Source organism: Geospiza fortis, unplaced genomic scaffold, assembly GCF_000277835.1.
Source record: "Geospiza fortis unplaced genomic scaffold, GeoFor_1.0 scaffold138, whole genome shotgun sequence".
In the NCBI taxonomy this organism is placed as follows: Eukaryota; Metazoa; Chordata; class Aves; order Passeriformes; family Thraupidae; genus Geospiza; species Geospiza fortis.
In genome coordinates, this window is record NW_005054307.1 from 1963901 (window position 1) to 1974626 (window position 10726).

At 34.2% G+C, this 10726-nt stretch overlaps 1 protein-coding gene across 4 annotated transcripts in view; it reads left to right on the top strand.

The window, feature by feature from the left end:
• DGKB (diacylglycerol kinase beta) overlaps positions 1-10726 on the top strand; it is a 329294-nt gene that overhangs the window by 72912 nt on the left and 245656 nt on the right. For all 4 annotated transcript variants that reach the window (XM_031066802.1, XM_031066804.1, XM_031066805.1 and 1 more), the window contains 3 exons: positions 5000-5153; positions 6438-6473; positions 7853-7993. In XM_031066802.1, coding sequence (XP_030922662.1) covers positions 5000-5153; positions 6438-6473; positions 7853-7993 — 331 coding nt within the window. The remainder of the gene's footprint in view (positions 1-4999; positions 5154-6437; positions 6474-7852; positions 7994-10726) is intronic.

Sequence of the window (10726 nt, forward strand, 5' to 3'; positions counted from 1 at the left end):
CTACACGAGGAAAAAATCTGTCACTTTTTCTCTGCTTTCAGAAGGAAGTGATGGTCTCAGTTGTACTTGGGGCATAGCACATATTTTGGTTTTTTGAGGATGATTTTATTTTTCTGTGAACATACCTAGTGAGAACCTTCTTTCCTGTGGCCAGTCAGTGACTTAGACCTCATTATAAACTTTGGTCTGTTTCTTCTTTATATGTTTGGAACGAGCTTAGGAAAAAAAAAACAAAACCAAAATGCAATACATATGGATTAAATGCTTTTTGGAAGTTTAGGGCTAGGGTTAATTTTGCAATTTTCTGGCTGGTTAATAAAATGTTACTGATTTTCACCAACAATTTATGGTGTAGGAAAAGATGCACATTTTTAATTTCTCTATGCATTGAGTCATAGTGAATCCAATTCCATGTTTGCATTCAGAAAAGATGAAAATTGTTTAATGGCTTACACATTTTATTTGCTAAAAATGATTATGAAACTTAAATTTATGCAGTGTTGCCCATGTCTTACATTTCTTCTCCTTTTCTTTCCTCCAAGGTGAATATATAATTTTTAGGGTTTTCTCCTTGTATTCAGGTGTTTGAAAATATTGTTAACATCTATAAGTAGGAACGAACTACTTCTAAAAGTATAATAAAATTAATTTTTTATGAATTGTTTAAATTAGCTAAAAATCTGGTGGTTTTGAATGTGCACTTCTCTGGAGTTATACCAAAATTTTTCATTACCAAATGAAATTTTATTACCCAGTAATACAGAAGTCTTATTTTGTGAAGTTTCTTTTTGTAAAAGAAAAGGACCTCCAATAAACTTGGAGAATAAGTTTGATATATAAAAATGAAAATTTGGGTTTATATGATTAGTATAAACCCCTTTATTTTTCTGTGACCTGCAGGCAAGGATTTTGTTAGAGTCAAAGCTAAAATTGCACAGATTTTTTTCTTTTGGACTCCCTCAGAAGATTTAGGCCAAATTATTTGAAAGTTCTTTAATGTTTTTCTGATTCAACTATGTCCTATTTTATCTCTGTTATGTTGAAAATTTTCCTGAAATCCCTAAACTTGTGATCATAATCTTCCTATGCCCTGATAGTCTCTTGTGCAGTGGAATTAATTAATTAATTAATGTTGCCATGCTAATTGTTGTCAGTTTGGTACATCCTCTCATCCCCTCACTTTTGAAACGTCATGGAAAATGCTAAATCCTTCTTTCTCAAATTAATTTAAATTCAGCTGGAGCTTCTGGAATGCAAGCAACTGTTGAAAATTAAGCAATTAGTCTGCATGCTTAAGAAATCCACCATTATGGTTTATATATTATTCTGATGTTATTGATCTGAACTGCTTAATTAATTTTTGTGAATTCTTTAGCATAAATAAATTATTTTCAAACCATACCAAAATTCTCTGAACTTTTCATCTGAGAAATTCTGATAATGACAGCGAAATTTAAAAGTAAGATCAAGCATGGTACATGTTAAGGTGGAAGATTATTGTTCTCTGCTTTCCTTCTTTTTTTTGTCTTTTTGCTTACCAAAACATTGTGCAATACATTTGAAAAGTGGCTTGGGTTGGGGGGAAGTGCTGGTAATTAAAGGAAGGGTACTTACTTGCTGCAGCATTTCCTATTTCAGAAGGGTAAAGTTCCATGAGGAAAAAGAAAAATAGTCTACAATTGCAGAATAGAGAAATGTCTTTATGGATGATCCAAACTACTCCTAGGTCTTCTGTACACTAGCTTAGTTCTCTTATTTACTTTATATACATTTGCAAAAACAAATATCCAGAAATTACTGTACCATTTTAGAGCTAATTTCTAATATGATAATCTGCACCAATTATGTTAGGTCTTCTAGAATGTTTTTCAGCTATGCAGTATAATATATATAATTATATTTATAATTATAATCCCAGATTTTGAGGTTTTAGGCAAGAACCTAATCACAGGGCCCTACAGATATCTCCCTTAGGCAGGATTGGTTTTATACATTCTTTACATACAGCATGTAATTTTGCACCTGCATTTTTGGCCATTCTAAACATTTCTGATGTGTATTCAAGTAATTTGCCAGCTCCTGACTAACTTCCATTATAATTTGAAAGCTTTTGGATATGCAGCATCTGAACTCTGGTTGTATGAATATTGCTGCTCTCCTGGGGGAATACAGGTTGCAGAGCATGTTACAACAGAGGATAAAGCACTGTCAGCTGAAGAAATCTTTCTTTAGAACAACCACAGTCTGTCTTTTGTCCTTTGCAGAGCCACCCTGGTTGCTGGAGCTCAGGATGTCAAATGTAATAAATGGACATGATAGCCAAGTCATGTGTTACATTAGTATCTCTTATCTTTTCTAGCAGTTTGGAACATGTGTTGGAGGATATTGGCTTAAATGATAGTCAGACCACCTTTACAAAATATTGGAAAGTTTTAACATCTTTGAGAAAGGGTCTTCAGGAAGAAGGAAGAAGAAACTTGCTTATTTTTCCAGTTCTCTACACTGGTATAATTCTGAACCCATTAAGTTAAAAAAAAAGCCAAAACCAATAGCATTAGGGATTTAGTTACTGCTGGCAGCTTGGAGAGCCAATACCATTCAGGCAGTTCAAAAATCTAAGGCGGCTCTAAACTCAGGGAAAATTTTTTGCAATATATATGTAAAATCCACAGACAAGGTAAATAAAGAAAAAATTAATGTACTGTAAAGATATTTACATGGCCATCCATAAACCTTAATTTAAATGGGATTATAATTTTGGTTTACTTTCCATTTTCACTTAGCTGTTTTTTTGTGTATATGATTCAGTGAGATAGCTAAGACACATTTCATTAATGCACAATTTAACAAAGCAGTTTCACATTGTTAAAGTCAGTTGATTTAGTGATTGATGTATTTGTTATGCTTGCAGATAAAAAATACATTCATATAGTGTATATTAGTGTAACTAATTACTGATTTACTTGGATGCTGATACAAATCCTTTTGTTATTGTGATTCATAGTTTATAAACAGTGAAATAAATGTCACTGGCTTTATTAGAGAGAAAAAATGTAAAGTTTGTAACATGAATGCAACAGTGTATGATTTGCCAAGGTAAGAGTGTGGCTGAAACTGTCTGATGAGATAAAGATAGTGAGTCCATGTCCAAGGTGATTATTTCCGTTTTACACCCATCAGCATTGTGAAAAATTTTTTTCAGTCTCTGCTGTTTTTGTCTTCAGAAGGTGAGAGTTTTATTGATTCCACTGCACTTCTTTCTCAAATGAGAGGTGTTTTAGAAGCTCAGCAGAGATACCCTCTTGCCAAATTCCATTCATAATAATTATGACTTGCACAAGAGGAGTCAGATTTTGCAATTTGTGTTGTTGGTCCCTCATAGAAATGATGATGCATATTAAAACATTACCCTTCAGTAGTTAGGTTTTTATCTTAATGGGAAACACCTTATTTAGCATGGACATAAATTTTCAATCTCTCATAAATACACTAAAAAAGTAAGGGAAGAGAAGTTTCTGCTCCTAAGTCTTAAAATTATATTAAAATAATAGCTAAAATTATTTATACTGTGACTCAGACTCCAAATTCAGGGAGTTCTTTGAAAGTTCAGTTTCTATTTTCTTTTTTTTGGCATGGTTTCAAGCTGATTCTTGGTAGTCTTTTCCTTCCTCCCACGTTCATTGTGATGAACTAAAGGAATTGCACTAGACTTTTTTATGGAGAAATGGAGTATTCCTGAAGAATAGGGAAATTTCTCAAAGTCAGTTTTGTGGTATTGTGTGGATTTATCCCTTAATTATTTAACAATTACAAGTTGCTGTTCTGTTTGATCTATAAAGTTTGATCTGTGTTTTATCAGATTAATAATTGATAAGGTGTTTATAATCACAGAGGTAATGCTAAATATGCAGTTGTGTCAATATGTTTCAGGATACCTTTATCTTCATTCTCTATTAGCAGGATAAAATGGGATCATAATGCTTTGCTTTGCTGTGATCCCATTGCGTCCTACACCTTCCTTGAGGGGGAGGTGCTGGTATCTCCCTGGTGACCAGCAACAGGACATGAAAAAATAGAAGGAAGTTGCATCAAAGGAAGTTCAGGTCAGGCATCAGGAAAAGGCTCTTCACTGGGAGGCTGGTTGGTCAGTGGAAGAAGCTTTCCAGAGCATGTTTTGTCATGGCACCAAGACCATCAGGGGTCAAGGAGCATCTGGATGATGCCCTTAGTCATATGGTTTAGTTTCAGGTAGTCCTGTGAGGAGCAGGGAGTTGAACTCAATGCTCCTTATGTATTCCTTCCAACTTGAGAAAATCTATGACTCATTTTATTACTTAAAACAGATAATGCTGTTTTAACAGAAAAAATCATAATATGAGTTTTATTAATTAGCTCTTACCTCGCTGGCAAAAACAAAACCAAATTAAGCTAATGACGAGTGTTCTGGATCGACAACTTTTGTTTTTTCCCCTCTAAGTAATACTGCATGTCTGAGCAGTCTCATTTGAACCTATTTGAGACAGGGTGATTAGTATCTCTTTGACAAACACCAGCAAAGCATGTTGCCACATAGGAAAAGACAGGAGGCCTTCAATTCCCTGAATTAGGCATCAACAAATCCCCTGCTTTTTGTCTGCCTAATTATAGGAAAAGCTAAAGACATGCTAAGTACATCCCTAGGAGCTCTGTAGGCGCCTTGATGCTAATCAAGAAATTTGAGAGCGTGGAACTTGATTTCAGGGTCCCGATATAAGTGCTCTGAATTTTCTCTGGGCTGTTTTGCACAGTACTCTGAGGTATTATAGCAATACTGTGAATTTTCAAAGTAATACTTAATTGAATAATCACTTTCAAGAATAGGTATACCAGTCTGTATCTTCAGAAATCAGTATATTCAAATACTGTCCAAAGCATTTGTCAACAGACTATTATTTGATGAATTAGTGTGATTTGGTTTTTTTACAGTTTTTTTTTCTTTTTTACTTCCCCTTAATTGCAGACAATTGATTTAGAGGGGTTCAGGCTGTTCATGAAGACTTTTCTGGAGGCAGAGTTACCAGATGATTTCATTGAACACCTTTTTACATCATTTAGGAACAAAATCTCTCACTGCAGCCCATTAATTAAAAACAAACCACAGCACCTTTCTGGGGGTAAGTAATAAAATCAGTACTTAAAGGGCTTAAGGTTCCCTCACCCTGCTGTTTTACTTCTAATAGCTGTAAATATGTGGAATTCTTTACATGTTGAGGGGTTTTTCTTTCTGGTATTTGTGAAATTAGAAAAACTAACTCAACCATAATAGTAAACACTGAAAAGGAATGGAAATTAAATGGTTTCTTCTTTTTAATTCACAATAATGATGCAGCTGAGACACCAAGTGGACATTCTTTGTCATGTTAATGCTAATCAGATTGCTATGGTTACATGTTCTTGTTGCCTATTCTCCTGTACAAACACTTAAAAATCTTCAAGCTTCATGCAGAAGGCTCCTGCTGGTGCTCAGCCATTTCTGTGCCAGTTGCTGCTGTTGTTCTTAACTGTCTAGGTGTGATTCTGTTGTTATTAATCCTACATACTTAGCAGCTGCCAATATTTTAAATGTTGGGTAGGTGTTAGTATATCACTAAAAGTGATTTTGATTTCAGAGGACAGAGCTAAATTCTGCCCTGTATAGGCTGTACTCAGCTTTCTTCACTTTCACTGTAGTTCTCTTTGACATATTTTATTCCTATGTGTGGTAAAATTACATTAATGATAATTATTATAACATCATTATTAAGGATAGTGCTGTTACTCTTGTTTCAACTGGATGTTAACTTTCTTACTGTGATGTTGCCTCCTAAAATATTTTTCTCCTACACTAGCTTTTCCAAGTTTGTCAAGAGTTCTTAATTTTTTTCTGTTACTACGTACTTTAGAGATAATATAATGTAATACCAGTTTAGGAAGCTTCCATGTTTTTAGCATAATGCCAGAAGGACTGTTTGATAAATTGTTACGTCCAAAACATATTCAGAGAGGCAGTCCAGTTCACCTTGTGCAAGAATTGTTTGAGCTTGAAAATATACTGGATTTATGTTGTAATTGAATTCCATGGTTTAAATTAAATGTTACATCCTGATAATTTGTAACTTTTAAGGGGAAAATACCTGTGCATTGGTACATTTTGATGTGCAAATGGAAACTATGGAAACACTTGGTTTTGGGTACCTATTAATTTTTAAATGTTACCAGTAGTGAAAAAAAAAGCTTGGCTGTACTGGAAAATAACTTTTTCTGAAATATTAGACATTCTTCTGGAAAATGGAGGGGTAAGTGAGAGCTAGAGAAATGACAAGGAGAGTAGCAGGGTTCATCAGTCCGTCAGGTATGTGCTTGTTTTACACTTAGTCTCTTTTGGTCTACTCATGTCTCTTTTCAAACTGTATTTTCAGTTAAGGCGTCTGAAGAGAGATGGAAACAGATGCCAGGTAAGCAGCAGGACTGGAAGTCATCTGTAAGTCAGTACATTGCAGCCAGCCCTTCCCACCTCTGATTAAGAAGTAGTAATTTAATCTGTATCTTGCAGCTGATAGGTTAAAAGGTACCTTAAAATTTGTATTTATTTTCATTTAGATTTCAGCACTATTTATTTTTGAGAAGAGTTATCCCAGGTTTTATAATCCTTTTTATTTTGTGAATATGATTTACATAAGACTGGAATATGAACTTATTTCTTTAAATTGTGTGATTAAGGCTAGCATTTAACTGAATAAAATATTGCAATGTCTTAATTTTAATGACATTTAACTGACATGAAAGCTCATTAAACATTGACTTATTAAATAGTTTTGTTCCTTTAATATTTACTTTTAGTGTTTATTATTTGCTGAACCCATGAAAATGAAATTAATTCCAAAATACATTGTTGCACAACAATTTGCACTTTTTTCCTTATTTTATTGTTTTAACATTTCATAACATGTAGGCACGCCTTTTAAAATGCAGGTTTTGAAGATGTATCTGGATTGCAATGAAGTTTTTCAAGCTAAATTTAGGGAGAGAGGGGACAACCCTCAATCAGTGAGAAATATAACAAACTTGTAAAGAAAGTTTTCTTACTCCTTTCTCTGTGTTCTGCTGTCCTTCCCATTTTTTCCCATTTTGGTCCTGCAGATTCCAGTAATATCATTGGGACTGGTCATACTAATGTTGTACTGAAACAAAAAGTTTGGCAATTTTGAAACTTTAATTTCAAATGATACACTGGAACTGCTATTAATCACAATGTCTGAGCAATTCTTATGACTATTATTTAAATTCTAAAATTATTTTCTCAGTAGTCTGTCACTTGAGACTTCTGTGTTTAAAATATGTGCTGCAGTGATACACATCTGGCTGTGCTTTTGGGATAACAATGCACTTGGGTATTAGTAGAGTTTTCATTGACACTAAAACATCTTCAATTAGTGTAGTTGTTGTCAATCTATAAATTAGATGAAGCTTCTATAAGCAAAAGAAAATGGATGCAGACTTGGGCAGGGATTGTTTTTAATACTTACGATCTAGTATGGTAAAACAAAAATATTCACCAAATTGTTTTGTAGTCAAATGAAATCAGATCAGGACAAATTAAAAAAAAAAGTTTATGCCATTCCCATAATTGGGTGGGAGGGATTTTTTGGATAGTTTATTTTAATTCTACCTTTGCTGAATAAACTATGAACATGAATTGTTTAAAGCTTTATATTTAAATTAAGAAGTAACCTGTGATTCAGATAAAACAAAGATGAATGCATGGAAAAGTTCCATTTTCATTTTCTGCTTGTATCATATGTTCAGACTAACAAAGGCTATGGGTTGTTTCCAGGTCTGAGACTTAACAAGGGTACCTCTACATCCAGACCTCCTACTCCTGCCAACTCACATTTACCAGACATGATCCAGCTGAAAGATATTGTTTGCTATTTGTCACTGCTAGAAAGAGGAAGACCTGAAGACAAGCTAGAATGTATGTTCTTTTTTAATTTTAAATATTTATTTCTGTAAGTCATCAGATATTTTGTTTCTAAATTTAAGAACCAGTTTTGAGCAGATGGATTATAAAAATATGGTTCCAGGTGACCCTTATTGCAGAAATGATTTTTTTATTCTTGCTAATGGTGAGATTTTAAATGAAATTTATTCTACCTAGTATTTGCTAAAATGAGGAGTAAAGATTGTACGTTCTGTAGTTACAATAATGCTCTCTATACTGTCATGTCTTGTTTATTATCAGATCTGAGAAAAACAGACAAACTATATGTTTACTTAGAGATCTGTAGGTGGGGTGAATAACCTGTACTAAACATCCTAATTCAAACAAAGAATAGTTGCCAGTATAGGCTGTGGGCTCTATAATATTATTGAATGCTGAAAAACCAAGAATGATCCAAGTCTGCATCACTATTGGGAAGGAGTGTTTGACACAGAAGGTTAGAAATTCTTGTTTGGTTGTTTTGCTTGTTTGTTGTTTTTTTTTTTTTTAATTAGGGGCCTGGGTCATTAAAATGCAACACTACTACCTGTTTAAAAAATCAAAAAGGCAACCCTGTGAGATTGATCTATAAATTGGAGGAAAAAAGAAGAAAACTTGTTTCCTTATTGTGGAATTTTAGAAGTCAGTTTCTCGTGTGGCTAAACAGTCAGACCAATCATATAGTCCTTATTGCAGAGAAATACACTTCAATATACATAACTGGTCTGTTCATGAAAGATCTGTGGAATCAGGCTCTCATATGCAAAGCAAATGTTCAATATATTAGGATGTGGAAAGAGTATTCTGCTTCTGGCAAAATAAGAAATTCATTACAAGGTTACATGTTGCTGAAGTATCTTGATGATTTGTTAACCTGTAGCTAGTGTATGATGGCAACTTTGTACTGCGAGGTCACAGCAAATCCCCCAAATCCCCCAAATTTGGTAATATTGTTTTGGTATCATATGAGTAAAATATGAGAATGTCAGCGTGAATGCACATTCAGAACACAGTCTCAGAAAAAATGAGCTCCAAGGACTGAATTTAACTTACAGTGTAATAACTACTGCATGGTAGCAAGTTATGCAAGCCTTACCGGAGCTCTGAGGAGCTCGATGCACAAACCACGGCATGAAATAGAGATCACTTGCCTCCCCTGGTGTCAGGAGCTGGAACAGTGGAAAGGAGGAGAGACAGAGGAGCAGTGATAATTACAGTACGGGGATTTTCCATGAGCTTCCTGCAACAGGAGCTGCATGGGCAAAAGACTGCTATATGTGATTTAAGAGCAAGAGAGCATGACCTAATATGTGTATGGTACTTAAATATTTTGTGTATTCAAGGTTAGTTGTATTTGCTACATATAATTCTGGGCATAGTTGTTTAATGGGTTTATTTTCCTCTTTGTCTTACAGAGCTGAAATATACCATGTATTTTCGCTTTTGGTATCTAAATTCCAGGTTATACTGCACCACTGTATGCAGACTTTTCCATTGATTTCAGTTGAATTCTCATTATAAATTAATGGTATAATTTTACTCTTTCTCCAAATTTGAAAGCAGCAGGTCCGATGGCTGCAATGTAAATTATAAGTTTGTAGCAATGAAGGGAAAAAAGCAGTTTTCTTTTTTTTTTTTTCCCCGATAACAAAATTTGGAAAAAATGAGTCATAGCTGGGTGTTTGCAAATTTAATTGAGGACATGCAGAACATGAAAGTGGTGCTTTCAATTAAAATTTGATGTAGGCTGTAGGATAAACTGCACTAAGAGTTTCATCTTTGGATCTATATGATCTACAAATTTTCAGAGATTTATAAATATTCCAGAAGATAAATGGATTTTCTAACCTATTAAGAGTGTAGAGAGGTCTTGCATAGTGTGAACCTCACCTGTTTGGCATGCTCAGTGTATCTATTATTCATAATCTATGTATGACCTGAATATAAAGAGAATCCAAAGCATTCCTCACAGAGATACACTGAGAGAACATATCTTATGTTTTAAGGTTAAATTGCCATCTAGAAATAGAAATTGAGTGCAGTCAGTCTAATCAGGTAAGGGGATGGGAAAAGAAATAGAAAAATTTTACTTGGGCTCTGTAGTTTGCATCAGAACTTCTGCTTGGTTGTTTTTATCATTTTCTTGTTGGTTTTGTTTCGTTTTTTTTTTTCTCCTAGAGTGTGTAAATCAAGAGCATGAATATTTAGCATTGTATGAATAGAAAAGAGATTGAGTGCCACGCCAGTAGTATAGTTTTCAGAATCTAGCCAAGAGCACAGATTGAGCCTTTTTGCTACCCTATACCCATGTAATTGGAAAGACTTTGTTTCTACAAAGGTGAAACAGTTATAATTACACTAATGTCTGGTTTTAAACGACTGATTAGAGCTACTAATTCATGTTAAAGGAAAAAAAGTTCTAAGCACTAGTACTCTGGAGTGGGTAAAGGTCACAGAGATGCTAAACCTTGCTGTAAAATATTCTCTCAACTACTCTCTAAGAATCACAGAGGAGGAGGAAGGAGAGCCAAATGATTTTATCTTTATTGTTGAGTGATTCAGTGATTCATCCCTGTGGAAACTGTAAATGCCTAATGATACCTTTGCTAGACAATATTAGCTGTCAAGCTCTGAGAAGCTTTGGTGGAAGGTGTACTAGCAGGGGCAGAACCAATCTCTGGTGGCTTTTGGCATTAACTTGTTTTACACTGAAACAATTTTGCTGTG